General features: G+C 38.9%; 1 protein-coding gene across 1 annotated transcript; it reads right to left on the bottom strand.

Moving 5' to 3' along the window:
• Window positions 1–455: 455 nt before the first annotated feature.
• LOC308620399 (olfactory receptor 8B3-like) lies at window positions 456–11279 on the bottom strand (the record flags this gene model as incomplete). Its single annotated transcript, XM_081239928.1, is given in 4 exon segments — window positions 456–949; window positions 10473–10535; window positions 10537–11084; window positions 11087–11279. Coding segments are annotated over 4 exon segments (927 nt in total). The 3' UTR covers window positions 456–826.
• Window positions 11280–27099: the final 15820 nt, after the last annotated feature.

Genomic DNA, 27099 nt, shown 5'->3' with positions numbered 1-27099 from the left:
CTTCCCGGACCGGGGCACGAACCCGTGTCCCCTGCATCGGCAGGCGGACTCTCAACCACTGCGCCACGAGGGAAGCCCTATTGGTTAATTTTTAATCACAATCACAATCCACAGATATGTAGACAAGTTGATAACAATTTCAATTACATTTCTGACAAAATATCAGTTGACCAATACCATAAACAGAGGCATTTGTTATTGGTGTGGATTGTGAAAGGTGAGCAGAATAGTGTAGCTGATACATTCTCAAGCAAGCTCAAGAATAAAGAAGCTTAGTTTAACAAAGTATTCAGTTGCTATATATATGCATACTGAAAATCTAGAATAAGAGTAATTAATAAAAGAACTCTGAAAAATTCTGGAAATATTTACAAGTTTACCATACCCACAATTTTTGTCATTCCTTCTCTGTTTTATGAAATTGTAAGTAATAAATCATTGAAACAGGAAAGGGTGCTATGTAATGAAACCAAGAAGAAAAAAATTGGTTAGACAGCATACCCCTCCATGGCTTACCTTGGATGGGAAAGACACAAGAAAAGAAGTAAGTAGTGTTATCCTTAGATGGGAAAGGTTATTGGCCCATTGTCTCCAACTGGTATAGGGTTACTAAGGGCTGAGAATGACCCTGTAGTCCAAGAATAGGCCCATGGGGTTACATCATGTGGCAAGAAAAGAAAAGAAAAGAAATTAGAGAAGAAATCCTGCCAAGAAGAATTTAGAAAGACAAATGAAGAAAAAAAAAGAAAAAGAATAGTAGGAAGAAGATAAAGTGGAGCAGGAGGAGAAGGGAAAGCCACAAAAATGGAGGTATAAATGGTTCAGCTCAGTTTGTAATTCTCTTCAGGGTTTTCTTCAGAGCAATTTTGACATCCTTGTTCCTGAGGCTATAAATGAGAGGGTTCAACATGGGTACTACATTGGCTTGAAACACTGAGAAAAATTTCCCCTGACCCACAGACCCAGCAAATGATGGCTTGACATGAATGAGCAGCCCCAATCTATAGAATAGACCAACTGTTATTATGTGGGAGCCACAGTGCTGAAGGCTTTGGGCCAACCTTTATCTGATGGTATGTGAAGGATCTTGAAAAGAATCAAGGTATAAGAAACAGAGATACAGAGGTACAGAGGTACTTTCTTCATCATCTCCTGGTGTCTATGCACAGTTCTAAATAAGGAACATCTGGGGCATGATCACTTGCCTTTACTAGCACTTTCCTAGAGCCTCTGGGATTGCATTAGTGAAATAGTGTATCATAGCTATAGCACTGTCCATGCTTATGAATTTCACCTCTGTAAAGACGTGTTGTAGCAAAATGGTTAAAAGAACGGGCCCCTTAAGTCAGACTTAGTTTAAATCTGGCTAAACTTCTTAATTGTAATACCATAGACAATCCTGTAAAGAGATGATGTTCTTCTCAACAAAATATTAGCAAACCAAATCCAACAATATATAAAAAGGATCATACACCATAATCAAGTTGGATTTTTTCTAGTCACAAGGATGGTTCAGCATTCACCAATCAATGTGATAAACCACATTAAGAAAAGGAAGAATAAAAATCACACAATCATCTCAATAGACAGAAAAAACATTTGACAAAATTCAACATCCAGTCATGATAAAAAACACTTAGCAAAGTGGGTATTGAGGGAATGTATCTCAACATAATAAAGGCCATTTATGACAAATCCACATCTAACATCATAGTTAATGGTGAAAAGCTGAAAGGCTTTCCTCTAAATTCAGGAACCATACAAGGATGCCAGTCTTGCAACTTCTATTTAACACAGAATTGGAAGTCCTAGCCCCAGCAATCCCACAAGAAAAAGAAATAAGAGGTATCAATGGATAACACCATGGTAGAGTTGAAGGAAGAAGCCTCTACTCTTTTTTTTTAATTAATTAATTTATTTTTATTTTTGGCTGTGTTGCGTCTTCGTTTCTGTGTGAGGGCTTTCTCTAGTTGCGGCAAGCAGGGGCCACTCTTCATCGTGGTGCATGGGCCTCTCACTATCGCAGCCTCTCTTGTTGTGGAGCACAGGCTCCAGACGTGCAGGCTCAGTAGTTGTGGCTCACGGGCCTAGTTGCTCCACGGCATGTGGGATTGTCCCAGACCAGGCTCAAATCCGTGTCCCCTGCATTGGCAGGCAGATTCTCAACCACTGTGCCACCAGGGAAGCCCTGTTTGTTTGTTTTTGAAAGATGTAAAGTCTGTGTCTAAATTCATGTTTTTGCAAATGGGCATCTGATTTTTCTAGCATCATTTGTGAAGAAGACTACCATTATTCCATTGATTGCCTTTGCTCTTTTGTCAAAGATCAGTTGACTATATTTTATAGGTCAACGTCAGGTTCTCTCTTCTGATCCATTGTCTTTTCTTTCATCACTACCACACTGACTTGATTACTGTAGTTTTATAGTGAGTCCTGAAGTTGGACAGTATCTGTCCTACAACTTTGTTCTCCTTCAGTATTGTATTTGATATTTTGGGTCTTTTCCCTTTCCATATAAACTTTAGAATCAATTTGTTGATATCCACAAAAACTTGCTGGGATTTTGATTGGGATCACATTGACGATACAGATGAAGTTAAGAAGAATTGTCATCTTAACATAATTGAGTCTTCTAATCCACAAACATGGAGTATTTTTCCATTTATTTAGGTTTTTTATTACTTTTATTAGAGTTTTGTAGTTTTCCACATATAGATCCTTTATATATTTTGTTAGACTTAGAACAAAGTATTTCTTCGTTTTGGAGGGTAGGGGTGGGGTGACAATATGAATAGTATTGAGTTTTTCATTACAAATTCCAATCATCCAGTACCTGGTATATAGGAAATCTATTAACCTTTGTATGTTAACTTTGTATCCTGTGACTCTCCTCTAGCTACTTATTAGTTCCAAGAGGTTTTTTTTTGTTCATTTGTTTGTTTTGTAGTTGTTGCTGTCAATTTTGAGGGACTGTCTACAGAGACAATCATGTCATCTGAGAACACAGACAATTGTATTTCTTTTTTTCCAATGTGTATTTAAAAACGGTTTAAAGTTATCATTCCAAGAAGCATACAGGCTCAAATATTAATAAATTTGAAAAAATGTATCTCAACATCCTTTGTCCTAAGGAAAATGCAAATTAAAATTATAATGAGATACCACTGCATTCACACTAGAATGGCTAAAATTAATGACTGTCTATACCAAGTGAACATGTGGATGTGGAACACCTGGAACTTTCATACACTGCTGTTAGAAGAGTAAAATTATATAGCTACTTTGGAAAACAAATTGGTATTTTCTAATAAAGTTGCACCATATGTAGCATCTGATCCAGACATTCCACGGCTATCACATATACAGAGAAATTAGTGCAAATGTCAAAAAAAATACTTGTACAAGAATGTTCACTGAGGTTTTATTTCAATAGCCAAATTTCCATCAATAAGAGGATAAGGAAATTGTAGAAAATACATTCAATGTGATATTTCTCATAAAACAATGTTCTGATACATGCACCAATATGGTTGAGATACAAAAATCATTAGGTTGAATGAAGATGGAAGACTCAAAAGAGTATAAACAGTATGATTTTATTATAAGATTTTAAAGAACAGGCAAAATTACTCTAAAATAATAGAAATGAGAGCAATGGTTACCTCAACTTGTGCATGGGATTTGTCTATTGACTAGAAAGTGACATAAGGGAATTTCTGGGGTCATGGAAATGTTCTGTATCTTTTTCTGGGTGGTGATTAAATGAATTTATACTGAGGTAAAAAGTCATCAAGCTGTAGACCTCATATTTGTATATATTACTATATGTAAACTAGGCCTCATAAAATATAATTTGAAATGTTTTTATAAAACTTTATAAGGAAAATTTATTTGTGTAAAAATTTATACAGCTCAGTAGTTTAAACAGTATATTGTTCAGTAGATCTCTCAAGACTTACGATGGAAAACTAGTCTGTGTTTTTGTAACACATCTCTAATATCTACTATCAGTATGGGTAGGCCAATCCACACATTTCCATACCAACCTTAGAGGCTTAATACTGGACCAGATGGGTCAGTAGTCTTACACAGGATTGGGCTTGGGTGTTTCCATAAAAAAATATTCTGATTTATATTGAATCCATGTCTCCAACCTGGGGAAATTTAATGAAGTTGACATAAAGAAAGAAAACCGAGAAAAAAAATAATCAGATACAACTGGGACATTAATCACTTCCCATTTAAGCTTGTGCTCCATGAGCCCTGCCAACTATTACAGTGTGTTTGTGTTTCTATCACCAATAGTGACAGCCAAGCTTCAATCTCTTTTTTCTTTCTTATAAAAAATTTACAAATGAGTAATTTCAGTTTAAAAATATGGCAACATTTCATGTTTAAAATAACAGGAAATCCAACTAAAAACTAGCTTAAAACTTGGCATGCAAAAAGCAGGAAAATTCAATCCACAATGAGGAAAAACCTCAATCTGTAGAAACATACTGAAAATACATATTTTAAAATTAGCAGACAAGAAAAAAAGCTGTTATTAATATATTGTATATATTTAAGAAAAAAATGTCAAGGCATGACAAGGCCCACATTGACATCCTTGATCTGAAAAATACAACGTGTGAAATGAAAAATACACCAAATCCAAAAAAATACATAATCCAAAAATAATCATGAGAAAAACATTAGAAATCCCAATTGAGGGATATTCTACAAAATACCTAATACTCTTCAAAACTGTCAAAGTTATCCAAAACATGGGAAGTCTGAGAAAATGTGACAGCCAAGAGGAACCCAATGAGACATGACTAATCAATGCAATGTGGTATCCCGAATGGGATCCTAGGATAGAAAAGGGACATTAGGTAAAAACTAAGAAAATCTGGATAAAGTATGGACTTTAACAATAATTATCAATATTGGTTCACTAACTGTGACATATGTATCACACTAATGTAAGATAGCAAGAGGAACAAGATATGAAATATATAGTAACTCTATATATTAACAATTCTATAAATCTAAAATAATTCTAAAATAAAAAATTTATGTAAAAATAAATGTGTTGAAAAAAATAAATAAATAAATAAATAAATGTGTTGAATAGAGTTAACACCACATCAGAAGAAACGATGAGTGAACTTAAAGAATAGCGATAGAAAGTAACCAAAATGATATCCAGAGACAACAAAAAAAGCCTAGAAAAGAATGAACAGAGCATCAGTGAGCCCTAAGACATCATATTATGTAATTGGAGTAACCTCATATGTATGTAATTGGAGTCCCAGACAGCAGAGAGGAGGAGTGGTAGAAAAATATTTGAAGAAATAACAGCTGAAGACATCCACCTAAAGTATCAATATACAGTGAATGCCCCCTTACCACCTAATCTAATTTGAGAACAAAGTTGACTAAATAAGCTATTTAACAACTGTCATTTCTGGTATTGTTGGGCTAGGCTATTGGGTCTACCACCCACTCAAAACAGCTAAAAATACTGAATAAAATATTCTACAATATTCTATTTTATGAACTGGTTTGTGATTACATAAATTTTGCATTATTTATTAAATTGCAAATGTATGTATTATGAAGTTTTCAGGATATATTTGATGGTAAAATCAGAAAACTTGTTATATTCATTACCTACTATGATAATGTAAATTATTCAAACATCAAAAATATCTCTTAAATGAGATTTATCATTTTTTATTAAATAACATTCCCAAATAAAATATACTCATAATTCTAAATGAAAATTGGTACTTGCTTCTGGAATATAATTTCTTTGTTAACAGGCTTTGTTATTTGCAATTCTTGAGCAAGAATTTTTAATGACTATATCTCCGATTTCTTTTATAATCATCAATGAGAAATTCTGTATGCATAAGTGGTAGAGTTTAGATCATTCTTACCACCATTTAAAACTTTGCCGTTGAAATCATATTTAAATAATGTGAGTTATTTTTTTTTACTGACAAATTTAATGTTCAACAAATTTGGAACTAATTTCGCTTTTTCATTTCAAATATTTCAAAATAACAGAGAAACCCAATTTGCAGAAGGCTTGTGCATTCTTAGAGCAATCACACTTCAACTAGTTTAGATGTCACGAAAAGGATAAATTGGCTGGAGATGGACAGAAGTATGTGAAATGGGGAGCCAGAGACTAGGGCATCTGCCTGGAGCTGCGAACATCAGGACTCCTTGCCTGGCATCCACCACAGGCCAAGCACTGTGCTCCTGGGCACCTGAAACAGACTCCCCCAGCAGCCCTGTGGGACTCTGGTCCACCATAGGCACTGTCCCCTCTGCATGTGGCTGCTGTAGCTGGTGAGCAGGTGGTGGAGTGCCTTTTTGGTTGGGCTGTTGAAATAGGCCAGTGAGTGCCTCACTTGTCTGACCATTCTTGATGCTGGCCAAAGTATGGTATATGCCATCACGTCATACACATTCTATTCTTACCCTTCCGAGAGCATCTGTCTAGGATATACTCTAGGCTCGATGCCTTTAATGTGAATTCATCTGGGGATTCCGCATGAAGAAACCAAACTTTTTTCCCAATTAAAATTGTATTTATGAAGCATATACAGAAAGATAATAAAGCCATATCTACCCATATCTTCAAGAAATTCATCAAGTTATGGACATAATACTTCCAAATATCCTAAAGGTGTTTTAAAAATGCTTGATATATTGAAATAATTTTTACTTCAAATTTTATAATTATAGTTATTTTTAAAACACTACAATTGAATTTTTAATCATTTTAGTTTTATATGAGTTGTGATTTTAATAATTTTAAATGATCATTTTTGCCATGTTGATCAAAAGAATATAAAGTCAACTTGTAAAGTAAGTCTGTTGATTCACAGACCGAGCCAGGCATTTTACTGACTCATACTGCCAGCAGAGTGTGCTGGGAAATTGGATATCACATTCAGACTACAAGGCATGTGTCATGCCTGCAACTATATTTTGCCTACATAAACCAACATAATCCCAAAAAGTGTGTGAAACTGGTAAGTCATGAATATACATGGCCTTTTATTTGGCTGGACAGGGCCAACAATTCATCGAGGTGTGTCTCTCTCCACGCCTTTTGTCTGCTTGGTTCTACTACATTTTAACCTTAGATGAACTCTCCCCATGTAGTGAAAACAGGAGTACTAGAATCCCTAGATTTAATCTTACTAATTCAGTAACTACAAGTAGAAAAGTTTGTTTAAATAATTTTGGCAGAAAAGACTGTAGTCAAATGACTATTTATGACAAATCACTGTCATCAGGGTTTGGCATGTGCTAATTAGACAGGATATATCTTGTGAGATGGGCAAGTCAGTCCAACAAAATCACATAAAATGTGTTCCCTGTTTCAGGGCTTCCCTGGTGGCGCAGTGGTTGAGAGTCTGCCTGCCGATGCAGGGGACACGGGTTTGTGCCCTGGTCTGGGAGGATCCCACATGCCGTGGAGCGGCTGGGCCCGTGAGCCATGGCCACTGAGCCTGCACGTCTGGAGCCTGTGCTCCGCAACGGAAGAGGCCACAACAGTGAGAGGCCCACGTACCGCAAAAAAAAAAAAAAAAAAAAGATAATTGTATATATAGACATTGCAAGGAGGAAAGAGCAACAGATGAAGCAGAGAAAACATAAAGACTAATAACCTATAAAAAATAGCTACCCAGAACTGATAGAACAAACAGAAAGAATAAGAAGCATAACCAGATTCTAGAATCTCAGAGGAGAAGCTCTATAGGATTGGTGCTTGGATTAATGGAGGGTTTGGAGATGCCCCACAGCTGGTGCTTGGATCTCTGTAATAGAGGTTCCAAGAGGGTGCAAGGCCCAACATGGAGGGAGACCAAGAAGAAGACCTGACAAGTGCTTGAGCCACTCAAGGGGCAAAGTCTGAGCAATAAAGTGAGGGAGGACACTACAGCTGTTAAGGAACTGTTGTTCAGCTATTCACTATACATAAAGGGGGTGTACCAAGTTAGGCACATTTCCAGGTGCTTATTGTCTATTTACATATGTTCGTTTGGGATGTGTCTTTCAAATCATTTGCCAATATATGATATGATCTTTTTATCACTGAGATACATTTTAATTAAGTTGTTATATATTCTGGATACAATACCTTTATCAAATATATGTTTTGCAAATATTCTTCCAGTCTGTGTCTTGCCTATAAATATTTTTTTGATAAACAGATGCTCTAATTTAAATGAAACTCATTTTCTCTTTTTTTTCTTTTAGACTTAGTGCTTTCCAGAATATGTTTAAGAAATCTGTGCCTACACTAACATACTTTTCTATGTTTTCTTCTAGAAGGTTTATGTTAAAGTTTCATGTGTATAGTTTTGATCTATTTAAAATTAATTTTTGTGTATGATGTGAGGTAGAGGTCAAAGTTCATTGTTTTCCTCATGAGTAGTTAGTATTTCCAGCATCAATTGCTTAGAATGATTTTTCTTTACTTACAGATTTACACAGTTGCTCAGTTAAAAATCAATCAACTATATAAGTGAGGATCTGTTTCTGAATATTCTATTGTGTCCCATGGATTTATCTATATTTATAACAAAACCAATCTGTCTTGATTACCATATCCTAAAACTAAGGTTTAAAATCAGTTAGTGTTAAGTCCTCTATGTCATTTTAGAGTTCTCCAAGAAACAGATGCTAAGAAATGATTAGACTTCCAAGACATTTATTGTGGTAAGTGCCTGTGAAGGATAAAATGGGAATGAGTGGGAGTCAGTGAGAAAGCCTTCAGACCAGGATGAAAGTGTGATACCTACGAAAGGAGAGAGAGAAGAAAGGATTGGGTAGGAAAACCTCAGACCACAGTGCGGTTCAAAAAAATCTCAAATAGGATGATAGGAAGTCCCTAAACAAAGACTGCCTATCAGAAGAGATCCATGTTACACAGAAATTGACCAGGTCCGGTATGACCCACCATGCTAAGCCGTTGGCTGAGGCCATCTTAGAGTAAGCATGGACTCTGCATGAACACTATGGTGGATTCAAAGGAATATTGGCTATAGACAGTCAATGATGCTCCCCACAGGTGGCTCTACTGAAAGGAAGTTAGCAGCACCTCTCTATGGTTGCCACACTTTACTCCTCAAAAGAAATTATACCCCAAAGTTCTTTCTGACTTATTTTTTGTTATTGTCATTTATTACTATATTTTATTAATTATTATTTCCAACATTAAATTTATTATTGTGATTATTCAACAAAATAATCCAATTCAACAAGAATATTTGTGACCTACCACTATATTTGATACTCTAAATATATGAATGGGAAAAGCATTGGAGAAATAGGGAAATTATAGGGAGAAGCATCTAGGTAAATATATTTATTGTCTTACTGGTGAGACGAGGTTTAAGTAAGTTCAAAAAATGTTGCTAGGAATATGGTTTACTATATTAATACACAACTTTTTTCATGATACTTCACTGGATAAGTGAAACATGGCTAAAATGTTTCTCCTAACACCATGTGTAGTATTTTCCTAAAGTGATAAAAAACAAAATTGACAGTAAAACCATGTGCTTTTTTCAAAATATCTGGTGTCATTTTAGAGAGTAATAAACACAAATTTTATAATAAACCACCCATTATGCTTACTGGGATCCTGAGATACATATGTATTATTCTTCTAATCATCCTCTCTTAATGCCATGTTTGGCAATAAATGGTGGAGTTATATGTATTCTCTTCAATTTTAAAGGCATTTTCCTTATAGAGGTTCTCAGAAGCAGGTGGCATGTAAAACAGATTTGGCCATTTTCAAAGGGAAAAAGAAAAGTAATAATAATAAAAGGAAAAGTGGTATGAAAAATAGAACAAAATGATAACATCAGAAGGACCTGATCCTACTTTAAGCTATATATGCAATTTGCAATGAAGACATTTCTTTGAATCCTTCTTCCTATACCAAGAACAATATTGTTTTAAAAGATAATTATTCTGCAGTGTTTGGGCACTTCTGTGTCTAGAACAGCAAGCTCTAATTCTAACTTTATGTATTTATGAAACTCACCATATTTGTCCAGATTAGGAATAGCCCAGGAGACAAAGATAGTATGAAAAAAATCGGTTCATATTTTCCTTTTATAAAGATGCTACTAGTTATTTAGGAAACTGGTACAAGGTGCAAGAGATAAGTAGGAAAAGTGAGACAAGCTATAAGGAAAGTGATGAGACAAGTCTATTATACCACATATAACACAATGTGTAGAAGAAACACAGTTATGAACAAATATCATCTTGAAAGACAATAAAAATTGAATGTCTTTACATTATTGTTGTTTGTAATTAGAACATGTTTCTCCTCTGAATTTTAAACAGAGATTTCCTCAATGCAACTCTGACATCTTTGTTCCTCAAACTAAATCAGAGGACTGAGCATGGGTCTCACATTAGTATAAAAAAACAGAAGAAACTTTTCCCTGCTCCATAGATCCAGGAGAAGAATATTTAAGGTACATGAATGCTGTTGAACCAAAAAAAACCAGAAAGAGCAACGATGTGGGAGCTACAGTTGCTGAAGGCTTTCGATCTTCCCTGAGCGGATTTGATATGAAGAATGTTAGTAAGGATGAAGATGTAAGAAACTAGGATGGTGAAACTGGGTACTGTGATATTAATACCCACAACAATGAGAACTACCACCTCACTGACATAAGTGCTGGTGCAAGAGACTTGGAGGAGTGGGAGGATGTCACACAAATAACGGTTGATATTAACATTGCAGAAGGTTAGTCTAAGCATGCACCCTGTGTGGGCAGAGGCTCCAGTAAACCCCATCACATATGCAGCCAAAGATAGCACCAAACAGACCTTATGGGATATGGTGACCTTATATAGCAATGGAGTACAGATGGCCACATAGAGATCATAGGCCATTGAGGTCAACATATAGCACTCAGAGATGACAAAAAAGAGAAAGAAAAACAGCTGAGTCATGCACCCAACATAGGAGATGATATTCTTCCTGAACACAAAGTTCATCAGCATCTGGGGGGTGAAAACAGAGGAGCAGCAGAGATCAATGAAGGATGGTTGAAGAATAAATAGTACATGGGGGTGTGGAGGTGAGAATTTAGACCAATAAGAATGATCGAGCCCAGGTTGCCCACCATGGTGACAAAGTAGATCATTAGAAACAGGTAAGAGAGGGGCTGCTGGAGCTCTGGATGGTCTGTTAACCCAGCAAGAATAAATTCAGGCACTAAGGAGTCATTTCTAGCCAGCATTCTCAACTTCGGAAATCTGTGAGAATAGAAAACTCCATCAATAGGGAACCCAGCTCTGTTCTTACAAACTCTCTTTTATATGAGCTTTATGAGAAAGAGACTCAGACTGGCAGAAATCACATAAGTCCTCCTTTGCTTCATAAGGTCTGAAGGTACACACCCTTCAACATTTCAATCACTGTCTTTCATTGCATGAACTGCATGTGACAAACAACTGCTCTATCTTACTAGAAGATAGAGGGATGGGTAGCTGAGGAACAAGCCTACTTGCTGATGGGCTTCAGTGGTGGGAATGTATCCCCATTTCTCCCCCCATTCATCTGATTCATCACTTCCTAGTTCCTACTCATGTTTCCATTACCCTACTAGGTACCTCAGGTCCCCTGTTTTGACCATCAAGAAAGAAAGGATCCCTACAGGGAAGACACCATACAGATATTCTGCTACCAGGAAGTCTCTCATAGTCTCTAAGATTTTCAGATACTTTACTATAAGAATCCAGGAAGTTAATAATTGATAACAGGTATTGAGGTGAACCTTGGTAACCTACGTTTTATACTTAACCATATATTCCAGTGTTTCCACACATCCTCCTCCTCTGCGCTATCCTAGCTGGACAGCGAATGAATAAAGGAAGGTGGATGTGCTTTCCTAGGTTTTGTAGGATGGCATGAACGAGAAATATTAATTTGAGTGCTGATTAAGTTAGTTATTAAGTTTGTGAAAACATTTCAAGCTGTATACTTATTATGATATATCAACTTTCCTCTGTTTATATATTTCAATTAAAAAATTTTAGAAAAAAACACAAATCTCTTCTGATGTTGCTGTCTGGAATTGTCACTTGGAACTGCTACAGTTCTCCTGCTCCCAGAATGAAGATGGAGTCAACACAGAGTGTATGCTGTGAACAATACAGGCAGTAGAGTCAGAGCTCCAGACTTTAGAGTTTCTTGTTATTCAATATAAATACTTGTCATTTTTCAGCAACAGAAGGAGTGAGCAAATATAGAAACTTGGTTAACTCACTCTCCATCGATTGAGGGAACTCAGTGCTGACGCTTTATACGTGTTTTACCTCCGCTGTCCTGAAAGAAGAACTGGCCTTGGAGATATCAAAGCTGAGCAGATGTAGTCACAGAATCTTCCTCCTTCCCTGGAAAAGAGTCACAGCATAGATCTCACAGTATGAATGTTCCAAGAGTCAGTCTATGATTTAGATCAAACTTATGGTTATAAATTTACTAAGAGATCATGAAGGGAAACCACGGGCTTCATATCTGAGCCACAATGTCATAGAGCACACAGCATTTGCTTAAGGCTTATAATTCTTTTGGACCTGATTAGAAATTCAGGTATAGGGGTCCCCCAGGACTTTCCCATCATGATACGCTCTGCAGGGGAGAAATGTGTCTGTGTTTACACCCTAATTGTTACAGTAAATGTTCATTTCCCATCAGGGATTATACATTCCCCAGAGCATAGGAGAAAGGATCCTCTGCTGTCTCTTATAAAGATGCAAATAATTAATGTCATTGAAAATTCACTAATTATAATTCTAGGTAACATTAGTTTCAAGAATTTAAGTTCATAAAGATATATGACCATTTCAGAAAAGTTTATTATGGCCCTTTATAATAGTTGAGTCTCTTTAAATAATCAGTGTTTATGCAAATTTTATAGATATAAACCAAAGGATCTTTTTAATTGATTTCAGAGATTATTGTTTAATAAAACACTATTTACTATAAAAATGATTCCATGGAAATTTAATTACCTTGAGTTGTTCTGATTCAATATGCTTTTAATAGATTAAAATCAAATCTATAAGAAAAATCACTGTAAATAAGCTTCTATTACAAGGAAATATGACTTTAAAATTCCTTTGTATGTATTAGCTTATGATCATGCTTATGAGAAAAAAATCTAAGTTTAAAAAAAGTTTTTAATTATTATATATTCCCAGGAAATTTCAAAAATAATGGATAGAGTCCCCTGAAATCTACCCAGCTTCCTACCATGGTGACATCTTTGACAACTGTAGTATAATAGCAAAACTACAGACATTATTCAGCTTTGAGCAATTTTATATGCAGTATGTGTTTCTGTCATGTGTGTGTGTGTGTGTGTGTGTGTGTGTGTGTAGACCTATGTAATGTGATCACTTGTGTAGATTCATGTAACTACCACCATCATAATACAGAACTCTTCCACTAACATAAAGGAACTCCCTTACACTACCTCTTTATAGTGACACCTATCCTCTCCCACCTTCATCTGTCTTGCAGCAACCACTAACCTGTTCTTCATCTCTATAGTTGGGTCATTAGGAAGACAACAGATGAAACTATACAATACATAACTTCTGAAATTGGCTTTTTTCACTAAGCATGATGCCCTTAAGTCCATCCCAGTTGTTGCATGTATCAACAGTCAGCTCCTTTTATTGCTGAATTGCATTCCATTTTATACAACCCACATTTATTCAAACTTCTGTAGTAATTTTAAAACTACTAGGTTCTTGTTTAATGCAAAACTAAATCTGTTTTATTTATGGAAAATGTTTAAGGGGCAGGGGATATAAGATCACAGTTCAGACTGGCTCTTCTTAGAATCTTTTAAATCAGTTTTATTGTGGCATAATCTGGATACAGTAACATGCTCTCATTTTAAGAGTATAGTTCAGTGACTTTCAAAAATAATACAGTCATATAAAGACCACCAAGGTCAAGATCTAGAGCATCCCCCTCACCCCCAAAAGTATATTCACCTCCCTTTGCAATCCACCCCCTTTTTTTAATCATGAAAGGATGTTGAAATTAGTCAAATGCTTTCTCTGCATCTAGTGAAATAATCATATGATTTTTATCTTTCATTCTATTAATCTGGTATAGCACATTTATTGATTAGTGTATGTTGAACCATCCTTGCATCCCATGGTTAAATCTTGCTTGATCATGGTGTATGATCTTTTAATGTGCTGTTGAATTGTTTTGCTAGAATTCTGTTGAGAATTTTTGTATCTATATTCATCAGAGACATTGGCCTGTAGTTTTCTTTTCTTATACTGTCTTTACCTGACATTGGTGTGAAGGTAATTCTGGTTGTAAAATGAGTTTGAAAGCTGTTCTTTCTTCCATTTTTGGAAAAGTTTAAGAAGTTTTGGCATTTATTCTTGTTTAAATGTTTAGTAGAATTCACCAGTGAAACAATCTAGTTTTTGGTCCTGGGCTTTTCTTTGTTGGGAGGTTTTTGATTGATTCAATCTCCTTACCCGTTATTGATCTGTTTTGATTTTTCTGTTTCTACATAATTCAGTCTTGGTAGATTGTTTGTTTCTAAGAATTTATCCATGTGTTCTACAGTATTCAATTTATTTGTGTATAATTGGTCATAGTAGTCTCTTATGATCTTTTGTATTATTGTGATATCAGTTGTAATGTTTCCTCTTCATCATGATATTACTGCCATCTTTGTCTCTTGTTACAGCTGTTAAAGTTTATCTTGTCTGATATAGGTATATTTACCACTGCTGTTTTTTGGTTTCCACTTGCATAGAACACCTTTTTTTAGCTCCTCACTTTCAGTCTGTGTGTGTCCTTAAAGCTGAGGTAAGTCTCTTATGGACAGCATATAATTGGGTCTTGTTTTTTGTTTTGTTTTGTTTTAATCCATTCAGCCACTCTTTTCTTTTTGACTGGAGAATTTATATCATTTACACTTAAAATAATGAATGATGGGTAAGGACTTACTAATTCCATACTAATTGTGCTCTAGCTGTTTTGTAATTCCCATGTTCTTTTCTTCCTCTCTTGCTGTCTTCTTTCGTGATTTAATGATTTTCTATAATGGTATGTTTCTATTTCCCTTCTCTTTATCTTTTTATATTAATGTAGGCTTTTGCTTTGTGATTACCATGAGATTTACAAAAAATATCTTATCGATATAACTCTATTTTAAGGTGATAACAACTTAACTTTGATAACACACAAAAACACTACCCTTTTACTCCCTTCCCACATTTTATGTTTTTGATGTCACAATTTACCTCTTTTAATATTGTGCATCCATCAGCAAGTTATTGAAGTTATAGTTATTTTTAATAGTTTTGTTCTTTAGTTTTATCAACCTTTACTAGAGTTGACTGGTTAACACACCACCATCTTATAGTATTATATTTTGAATGTGACTATATACTTACCAGTGTACTGTATACTTTTTTACGTTTCATGTTACTAATTAGTGTTCTTTTGTTTCGGCTTGAAGAACTCCGTTCAGCATCTCTTAAAGCAGGTATAATGCTGATTAATTCTCTCAGCTTTTGTTTGTTTGGGAAAGACTTTATCTCACCTTCATTTTTAAAGACACCTTTGCTGGTGTCTTCAAGTATTCTTGATTGGCAGGGCAGTTTTTTCTTTCAACAATTTGAGAATATTATCTCACTCTCTCCTGGGCTGCAAGCTTTCTCCTGAGAAATCTACTGATAGTTTAATGGGGGTTCCCTTGTATTTGAGTATTATTTTTCCTCTGGATGATCTTAAAATTTTCATTTTAGACAGTTTAATTATAATGTGTCTTGGAGAAGATCATCTTGAGTTGAAATATTGGGGTGACCTATTAACTTTATGAAGTTGGATGTCCAGATATCTCCCCAGATATGGGAAGTTCTTAGCCATTATTCCTTTGAACACGATTTCTGCCCCTTTCTCCATCCTTCTCCTTCTGGGACTCCAATAGTGTCTACAATGTTTCTCCTAATGGTATCCCACAGTTCATATAGGCTTTCTTCGCTCTTTTTCATTTTTTTTCTTTGCTCTCTACTGATTGCATAATTTCAAATGTCCTGTCTTCTACTTCATAGAATTGTCCTTTTGCTGGATCTAATCTGCTTCTGCTGTTCTTATCACATTTTTAAATTTCATTCATTGTATTATTCAGCTCCAGGTTTTCTATTTGGTTCTTTTTTATGATTCTATTAAGCTTCTCATTTTGTTTTTCAGGATTTCATTGAATTGTCTTTCTCTGTTTTCTTGTAGCTCACTGAGCTTCCTTAAAACCGTTAGTTTGAATTCTTTATCAGGCAAACTGCAGATCTCCATTTTTTTGGCTCTGATTCTGGAAAATTAGTGTGCTCCTTCGGTGATGTCATGCTACACTGATTTTTCAAATTCCTTGAAGACTTTGCTACTGTCTTGTAATCTGGAGAAGCAGTCACATCCTCTGGTCTTTCTGACAGGCTTCAAGAGAGAATTACCTTCTGTCAGCCCCGCTAGTAATTCTGAGGCTTTCTCAGATCTTTTCTATGGTGCTCCACATTTCTTGTTTCAACTTACAGCAGAGTTCTTATGCTTGTATGCCTTCTTTCAACGCTGCAAAACTAGTTTAGTTACTGATAGCCTCCTTTTTGCTTTCCCTAGGGTGGTGCTGCATGCTCAAGTTTGTGGTTTCTCCCAGGCCTGCACAGTTGGGCCAGAATTTGAGTTGGTCTTATAATCAGTCAAAGACAGGGTATGTCCCACTACTAACTCTTTGTGAAAATTCACAACATCATCATTATGGGCCTGTGTTTGTGTATGTATTGTGTTTTATTGTTAACAACAAAATGTGCAGAATCTCACTTTAGGAGACGTCTTATGCAGCATGGTGTGGGAGGATACAGACAGGCAGCTCTTAGAGTCTTGGCTGGGGTCCCAGTCTTTGGCCTCTCCTTGGGCAGAATGCCTGTTAGGGTTTTCCCTTAGCAACAGGCCTGGAATGGTCTGCTCAGAACAGTGACACACCAGGCCACATGAAAACAAACTAAGGAGCAAGCATATTAAGGCCAAGAAATGCTCAAGTTCATCCAGCTCCCCAGTGACCTTTTCCATCTGAACAAAAGTCCCTGATGTCACCACTCCCTGGGCAGTGGCTTTGATGGACAGAGAGCTAAAAGGAAGTGAAAGTGACAGTGTCCCCCAAGCCCTACCATCCTCCCTTCTCCATGCTGGGAGTCAGAACTGCTGCCTTTGCTTAGTGGCCTTGTTTCTTAAACTCTTTCTCTCTTGGGATTTCTTAGACTTAAAAACAAAAAGAAAACAACAACAACAAAAAACCTATTTGTAATGAAATAGCAGAAACACTAATTTCACAGTGCTAACACGTACATGTTGCGGGGGTGGTGGTGGGATTGGCTTTTGCTACCAAAAGGTATCATTCCAAATCAGAGTTACTCTCTGGAGGTGAAAAAATACAAGAAAGTTAAGAGGACAGATTTTGCAGGTTGGTAACAAAGAGGAAGGGCTCCCAAAACAGGGTAGAGATGGGTTCTGCTGGACCCCTGTAGAGCAAGTACCACTCCCACCCCATGGGGTGCCAGGACCCCTCCAGAGCAGTGGGTTGGGTCTCAGCAGCTACCATACTCTGCCTTCACCTGTTCAAGAACATGCGCTCCACATTCAGCCCCTTTCCGGGCATAGCTGGGGATGGTGCCTGTGAACACGTGTCTGTGGGGCATGCCAGGGACTCTTCATGAGGCTGGGGCATCATCCATCCAGACCAGGTTTTATCGTGTGCAAAGCCTAGTGCTCTCATTCCTCACCAGATGCTGGCCACAGCCTTGCTGGAGGAGGGGGCCAGGTCTGCTTCCAGGGCTTGTCCTATCGCACTTGCCAAGAAGGGCATTTTTTGAAGCTGGCTCCACCCCTCCCTTCCAAACTGCCTGCAACCAGCTCGCTTCCTCACAGCAAAAGGATGGGCCATCAAGAAAGGTGTCTGGAGGCAGGGAGGGAGGCAGTGAAGAAACCGGAATTCAAGCAGGACAGGAAGTGAGCCCCCAGCTGCCTGAGATGCAGGTGGGAGAGAAAGGGTCTGAGGACGACAGAAAGGATGGGGGCTGCCAGAGACAGCAAAGCAGCAGCAGCGTGAGGAAGCTGCAAAGTCGGGAAGTCGTGAGCAGAGGGGAACCCCAAGAACACGGAAGGCCCAAGACAGGAGGCCTCAAGAGAATGGGGAACTGAAATACAAAAAGGTGACCCCTACAAATGGGGGACTGAGGCACAAAGCGATGGGACCCTGAAGTGAATGAGGGCCCAAAGGGGGCCTGAAGCCCAAAGAGACGGTGGAGGCAGATGCGTAAGAAGGGGAGGCTGAGAGCCCAGACCCTGATGTGTGAGAAGAGATGGGAGTTGGGGGAGCAAGGCCTGGGGCAGTGAGGGCCCAGAGCCCCAAGACCGGAGAGGCCAATGGGCGAGAGGCAGGGCATCCACCGGTGGGCCCCAAGGGGAGCCGCGCTCCGCCGTGTTCAGCGGCTTCCAGGCTGCTTCGGCACGAGGGCCAGGTGCCCTGTCTGACGGGCGGCAGTGACGCGGGAACCCCGGCCTGAGCGGCTGGCCGGGAGACGCACTTCTTGTTTTAGAACATACCCAGGGTTATGGACGGGAACCTACTCAGCTTGCAGCCCCTGGTGTCCTTCTGGGTCAGGCCCTGGCCCGCCCGCCCCCTAGGGCCTTGCGCCTCCATTTTGCGTCAGACCCGAGGCGGCAGCGGGCGCGCTCTTCGTGCGCATGCTCCTTACACGGCGCCACAGCCGCCGGCTCCTCCGAGGAGGGTGTGCAGCTCGGCGGGCCTGGGGTCTCCATGCTGCAGAGCAGAAGACGGACGAAGTTTTGTCTTTGTGGGGCCGTCAGGGGCCAGGCCACGGGCAGCTGGTGGGCGGCCTAACTGAGGGCTGCAGTGGGCCGGGGCGTGGGCTGCACGGCGCTTCTGGTGCTAGCCGCAGATTTGCCCCAGGGTGGCTTCCGTGCCGTCCATCTCGCGATTGCTGCCGTAGGAGGCCTTGGCGGTGGCCCAGGCCACGGGTGCCCGCAGGCCCCACTCGTCTCCCGTGGCAGCCTCCGTGCGGTCACCCAGGCCCAGCCGGCCGCCCGGGGCTCTCAGGCTGCCCGTTCTCTAGCGGCCGCTTACTTCGGGACCCAGCAGATGCCGGAGACCAGGGAGCCTTCGCGCAGGACCTCGCAGGGGCCGCTACCCGCCTCTTGCGCCGGGTCGTCAGAGACTCTCCGGAGAAGGTAAGAGTGAGGCTGCGCCTGCGCTGGGGCACAGGGCACAGGGCCTCCGGGCTGCCCCTGGGCTCCGGGAGGCTGCGGTGGAGCTAACCTTGGCCCGCGCGTCGCGTCGAGCGGCGGCGGTAAAGCCGCGGCGGCGGCGGCGGCTGTGGGAGGGGTCGCGCGGGTGGAGCCGGCCGCTCTCGCTGCTGTGCCGCTCGCTCCCCAGATCATTATTATTCTTCATAAGCAAATCAGCCGGGAAAAGGCATTTGAGTATAACAGAATTTCTTTTATCTACGATTTATTATTCCGTCAACCCCAGTATACATGGAGTAGGGTTTCAGAGTTGGAAACACATAGCCCTGTGAGAAACAAATTCAGCAACTAGAGTACAGTGTTTATACACAGTTCGAAGAGCCAGTCAGAATTTGGCCCTGGGAGGAGTCCTGTGTAAAATATCGCAGACTCCCATTGTTCTTACATAAACTTCAACACTTTCTGAAGCATCAGCATTTCTCAGATTGTTGTGTGCGTTGGTTGATTTCCAGAGTGTTGAAATCATTGTGTCTGTCAGTTTTGGCCAAGTTTATGGATGTTCTTGTGGAGAAGATTTGCTGACCTCACTCAACCATAAGTTCCACTGAAGAAGGTCCTTTTGATTTGACTTACGCATATTTTTCAGGAAATATAAACTGTGTTTGTAACTTACTTCTAATAAGTTTTGGTGGAAAAATCCAAAGTTGTAGCAAATGAGTTTATGTTACATGAAACAGGATTTATTGGGAAAACCAATAGTGACATTGTTTGCCAAAGAAGTAGCTAGAATATTCTCTTTTGAGAAGTGAGGTACAAAGATTACACAAGTTTCAATGATTAACTGAGAATTAAAACACCCTGAAATCTTGTACTGCAAAGTTTATTCATATTTCTAACTTAGAATTTAACCCATTTGACAGATACGTGTTTTGCCAGTTAGATCATACTTTGGCTGATACATGTGGGGGAGAAATATTGTATCAGGGTTTATGTGCACAAACAATAGAAAGTGACTCTAATTCAGTGCTGTGTGTCAATTATACCTCAATAAAACTAGAAAAAAAATGACTCTAGCTCTTTTAAATAGAGAAGAGTTAATATAAAGAAGATTGGGAATTCAGACAATTGGTTTGAAGTTCTAAAACCAGGGTTGGAGAACAGGCAGATGTGGCAGGTATCCGCATCTGTAAGGCATCTTATAGACAGCTTGGTAGACAGAGGTTCTGCAAGGGTGGGGCAGGCCAAAAGGACTGGCAGCTGTGCTACCACTGACAAAGGATGCTCAGCCAATTCTGAGCAGTTGGCAACACCCACATCATGTAGTGTAGTTGTGGATATGTCATTCTCTCAGTGTCAGGAGAGCAGTGATTCTGCTAGTGTGAGGTTTTGACTTGCGGCAAAGCGTTTCGGGGAACGGGCCGTCACGTCAGACTTTCTGAAATTTAAACCCAGATGGATTCTCCACTTTCTAATTGTGAAATTTTAGACAATTCATGTGACCTCTTTCACCCTTGGTATCCTCATCTGTGAGATGAGAATAATTGTCTTTTGGCTTAAATGACTTACTACATGTAAAATGTTAGAACACTGCCTGGAACATAGAGTCTGATAAGTTTTTGTTCTCCTTCTCCTCATTCATATTCACCTGAATGTATGGACTGAACCTGTTCCCTCCCTGCCTCCTGGACAGTTCTGTTTTATGTCTGTTTATGTTCCTCAAGTTCAAGTGCCCCAAACTGCAGTCAACATTTACTTGGCGATTCTCAGCACTGCTCCACCTCTGGTCATCAATTTCTAAGCTTTTTTCACTACCACCTAGGCAACAAACAAATTGTAAACATCTGCTTCTCACTCAACTTCTTCATCTGGTCTCCAAGTCCCAGAGAACTTATCTCCTTGAAATCCTGATCTGGCCTTTCCCTCTCAATTATACTGATTTGATAAGCTTCTGCTCATCTCATGTTTAGATTACTCTAATAGTTTCCAGTGTGAGTTCCTGTGGAATCTTACCTCCCTCCCACCACACACACACACACATGCCTCTCTTTCTTGCAATATGGTTATAACTGTAAATTGTTAGATAAATATTGGCAGTTAGATTATTAAACACTATTTATAGATAGTACATAAAATGCTATTTTTGCTTTCATTTCCTTTTTTGTTTTCCTTGAAGTGAATATTTTTAGGTGCTTTCATTTGCTTAATATTCTATGGATTTCTGTGATTTATCGCTAACCTCGTGCCCATTTGTACAGATCTCCTCTCACTATGTACAGCTCTAGCTATATGATGTTAGCTGGTATTCTAAAAGTGTTATCTTCTTTAAGATGTCTTTCCAATAAATTTATGATCCACTCCAGTGACGACAGAATGCCCTCTTACTTTGTTGAAGATTTAACACCTTGAGATCCCCCTTCACCATCTTTCTGGGGATACTCTTCACCTCTTACCTATGTTAGGTCCCTGTACCTATGTTAGGTCCCTTATATTCTCTGGATCCTATGTCTTTCTGTTTCTTGGTTTCCTTCTTCATTTTTTAAAATGAATTTTATTTTTTAAAAGTTTTAGATTTATAGAAAAATTGAGAACACAGTACAAAGAATTACCATATACCCCACATTCTGTTTCCCGTATTGTTAACATCTTACAGTACATTTGTTACAATTAATAAACCAATATTGTTATATTATCAATAACTAAAATCCATACTTTATACAGATTTCCTTAGTATTTACCTAATGTCCTTTTTTAACATCTTTATTGGAGTATAATTGCTTTACAATGGTGTGTTTCTGCTTTATAACAAAGTGAATCAGTTATACATATACATATGTTCCCATATCTCTTCCCTCCTGCATCTTCCTCCCTCCCACCCTCCCTATCCCACCCCTCTAGGTGGTCACAAAGCACCGAGCTGATCTCCCTGTGCTACACGGCTGCTTCCCCCTAGCTATCTATTTTACGTTTGGTAGTGTTTTTATGTCCATGCCACTCTCTCCCTTTGTCACAGCTTACCCTTCTCGCTCCCCATATCCTCAAGTCCATTCTCTAGTAGGTCTGTGTCTTTATTCCTGTCTTGCCCCAAGGTTCTTCATGACTTTTTTTTCCCTTAGATTACGTATATATGTGTTAGCATATGGTATTTGTTTTTCTCTTTCTGACTTACTTCACTCTGTATGACAGACTCTAGGTCCATCCACCTCACTACAAATAACTCAATTTCATTTCCTTTCATGGCTGAGTAATATTCCATTGTATATATGTACCACATCTTCTTTATCCATTCCTCTGTCAGTGGACATTTAGGTTGCTTCCATGTCTTGGCTGTTGTAAATAGTGTTGCAGTGAACATTGGGGTGCATGTATTTTTTCGAATTATGGTTTTCTCTGGATATATGCCCCTGGTGTTATTTTTGAAAAGACTTTCAGGAAGCCATAAAAAATGACAGCTGCCTATATATGCACCTCCCAATACTTCTGGTAAAAGCAATACAGAAGAATAAGATGAACAAATAAAAATCTGTAAAAACAATATCCACAGCATAATCCAAAGACAAAAAAATGCCCGAACTTCAAAATAAGTATAAATTAAGAAAGAAAAACTCCAAATCCCAGGAAGCAATCTCTCTCACTCCTGCTCTAGAGACCTCAAGCTTTTGCAATGAGCAAGAGCAGGTGGAAAAAGCTTAGGTAAGAGAGAAGAGTTGTGATTGTGATGGATCTAATTTAATCCAAAACCACGGTCAGAAAGAGTTAAGTTCACACTAAATGTGAAAAAGAATCTGTCTCGAGAGATGAGAGTGAGATATACAGGAAGGGAAGGGAAAGGATATGCAATTTGAAGTGTCACCTCTTGGTACCTTGAGAGAAGAAAAAGAATTAAAATTATAAAAGTACTATGTGTAGAGTAAAGAAATAATAGACACTAATAGCAGAGAGGTCAAATACAGAATAAAATTTGTGTTGTAATGGTTTTAAAAATAAAACCTTAAGGACTAGAGCAAGGAAAAGAAGAAAAATAGGCAAAATCAAGCAAGGAGTGAGATTCTTCACTGGGTTGGTCTCTCTCCAGTCCCTTCCTGAGAATGTTATTCTCTTGAAATCTCACCCAGAGTTAAGCAATTGAGGGTGAGATCATTTTCTTGGCATCAGTCATGTTTGAAAGAATACTGAATACTGAATACAGAATACTGAAATTAAAAGTACAGGCATTGAGCAGCATATATTGAGTCTTTTCCTTTCTCTTTATTTCTTCTCCTCATTTTGGACTATAAAAGCTCAAAATACCTGTTGGGTAGTCTTGGGTGAAGGGTGATAATGTTGATGCCTGCCACATGTTGACACTGGAAGTTACAAAAGTAGGTACCTAGATAAGAGCTACTCAATTTCATGTGATGTGAGTATATGGAAAAGGGCGGTGGAGCCCCACAGAACAAGCTAGTCCTATATGGTCTCATGGTAAGCCATTTTCCCCTTGAGTTATACCCCAACTCTTAGTAAGGTCCATTTTGAAATTTCAGCTAAAATAAGATCAAGCAAAGGAGTGATCTTTTCATTGCGTGAGTCAGAGTAGTAAAGGTGGAGATACATATTCATGAGGAACAGAGTAGAGTCTTCTGGTCTACACAAGGAGAAAGTCTGTCTGAGGAAAAAGCCAGGTAGAACCAAGCATCTTCAAGTAATTGAAAGAAAGAGACACAGCCCTCTGGATTCCTTGGATCCATTCAAATCTGAAGCAAAATGCATCCCTGGACTTGCCAGTTAAGTGAACTTTTTTGTTTGTCTCAATATCATTTCACTTACAATGAAAAGTAATTATTTATGATAATGAAAAGGTTTTTAATTAATACATGTCACTACTGTACCTTGTACAAATTTCTATGATAGTAATTACTCCCTTTTTCTATATAGCATTGTAAGAGAAATTAATTTTATATTAAGAAAGATCTGTGTTTAAATCCTGGCTCTGCCATTAGTTGTTATGACTTTGGCAAATTTTTTTTTAACATCAGCTTTCGTTTCTCCATATGTAAAACAGAAATACTTTTCTCAGATAGTTCTGAAGATTATAAAGGATAAGTTAATGAAAGAGTTTAGTATTGTAGCTAGAGCCAGATATCTATAAATTGTGCAGTTCTCACTTTCTTTTGTTGCTTCTCTAATTAGAATGAGAGAACCAAGGGGCAGGATCTGCATCTTATTCCTTTTTGTATTCAGAGTTCCTTGCAGCTTAAATCCATCAAGACCATTATTTACTCTAGAGAAAACAGGGTTGTGAAGGAAAAGTAATCAGCGTATTTTGCTCCTTAGATGTGCAAAGCATTTACATCCTCATAATCATGTAAACACTGAATATTAATGGAACTTTCAAAATTAACTGTACTGGGAAGATGAAGACATTAGGAAGTATATTTGCGGTGGTAGAAGGTGAAAATTGGCTAGATTTAGTTTCCCAGACTTAAAGTCAATTGACAAGACGTAATAGTGAAAAATCAAGAAACAGCCACATGTTATTTAGAAATACAAAGACCAAAACAAAAAAAGAAAAAATAGAAAGACCTGTTAATAGCAGCATGAATAAAAATAAATAAGATTGACTTCTTGCCCTCTAGGAGTTTACAGTTTAAATGAAGGTACCCATGTAAACTCACTGTATATAAATGGGAGAAGATAAATGCAGAAGATGCTTCAGCAACACACAGAGAAGGCACTTTAGGTTCCGGGAGTAGAGACAGGAGAAGAGGTCAGAATAGATGTTCTATCAGAAATGATGACAGAACAAGTCTCGGAGAATGAGTAAGTGGTATCCAAGTGAGAACAAGGGAGAAGGCATTTCAGGCAGATGAAATGACATGAAGCCAAGAAATCATCAAAATGCATGAGAAGTACTAGTAGAGAGTAAAATTCAAGAAGTAGACACGTGGGAGAAAAGGCTGTGGACACCAAATTTGGGGAGCAGACCCTAGAAGGCTCTGAGGAATTGGCACCTGTGTTGAGAGAGAAGCTAAACAAGGGAATACAGCATTTTCACAAGTAATTCCATATAAAATGTGTGAAGAATAGATTTCCAGGGAAGATAGATGTGGCAGGCAAAATTCTAAAACATGACCCGCCCCACACTGTCTTTTCCTCTTGTATAATCCCCTCTTATTTGAATGTGGAAGGAACCATATATATAACGATATATCACTTTAGGGATTATGCATGTTATATGGTACAGTTGACCTTAAATTAGGGAGGTTATCAGGGCAGGCCTATGTAATCACATGAGCATATTAAAACCAGAGAGTTTTTCTCAAGCTAGTGGCAGAAGGGGAAGTCGGAGAGATTGAAAGCACAGCAAGCATTCTCCATTTACCGCCAGGTTGAAGACAAGAGGGCCACATGATGAGGAATGCAGGCAACCTCTAGAAGCTGAGAATGACCCCCAGCTGACAGCCAGCAAGGGAATGGAGCTCTCAGTTCTTCAACTACAGGAACTGAGTTCTTCCAACAACCTGAATGAGTCTGGAAAGAGATTCTTCCCCCAGAGCCTCCAGAAGGGAATGCAGCCCTGCCCACACCCTGCTTTCGGCCTGGGCAGAGAATCCAGCCATGTCATTCCATACCAGACTTCTAATTTACAGAACTATGACTAATAAGTGGGTGTTCTTTGAAGCCACTAAGTTTATGATAATTTATTACACATCAATACGTTCTTAATGTGAACTGATAGTTGGAGAAGAACATTGAGTCCCAAATGTGTCCCAATATCAACTCACTAGCAAAAGATGTAAACACAGGCTCAGTAATTTCTCCCCTAAGGAGCCTGATCAAACTGTGATCCTAAATGAGGCTCATTTTCCAAGCTTCCAAACAAGTTGCTGAGATCCACAGAGAATAAGATGGGTTCACACTATTAGCCCGCTGATGGTTTGGAGACACAAAGCTGATGCATTTGCCTTGCCCTGAAGACATATGCGACTCTACAGACAGAAGGGATGTTGCCTCCTCCTTTGTCAAAACCTCTGTCTCCTTCCGGCCAGTGAAGGGAAAAGAGCACATAAGGCCTGCTAGTAGTGAAGTCTCCAGGTCGAAGGAAGTTGGGGGGCGAGTCTTCTCTGTTCTGATGTTTTCATTCCCACCGCTACAGCAGTGGAGAGATGTGGGAGGCCACCTGCCCTTCTTAAACAATCCATTGTGATTTTGAGGTAAGATTGGATAAAGGGAATGGGTGGGAGGAATGCAGGATCACTCTCAGTACTTTTGCTAAGCCTGGTGCTGAGTTTCTGAAAGGTAGGAGGAAGAGAATAGGTTGAGCAGTGGGCAGAGTGGGGATCACAGTGACCTCACTGTCCCAAGCTTCAGGAAATTCCACAGGAAGGAGTCCCGGGTACCACTCTGGACTCCTTTGCTCTCTTGCTGTATGGCCTTGGTCAGCCTACTCATCTCTTCAAGATATTGTTTCCTTATCTCTCAGATGTGGACATCACTTTGGACCCCTGCTGAAAGACTTTATCCTGGATCGTGTCAGCCCAAGGGAGGTGAGGAGTTGCAGCTGAGATTTGAAAACATGGAAGGAAAGGACAGATGAGAGAAGAAAGTTGAAAGATACGGAGTTGTCACTCTGGCTCTTCTAGAGTGCTGTCCCAACAGTCACACTTGAGTCCCCATGGAACAAGTCCTCAGTCTAGAAAGGAAGGATTTCAGTCTCTTCTTGCTGTGACATTGTTTTCTCATTTCCTCTCAGATCACACCCCTGCCGATAATGTCTGTAGAAA

This window comes from Mesoplodon bidens (assembly GCF_964165515.1).
Source record: "Mesoplodon bidens genome assembly, chromosome: 7".
NCBI classification, from domain to species: Eukaryota; Metazoa; Chordata; class Mammalia; order Artiodactyla; family Ziphiidae; genus Mesoplodon; species Mesoplodon bidens.
This window is presented reverse-complemented; position numbering and strand designations above follow the sequence as displayed.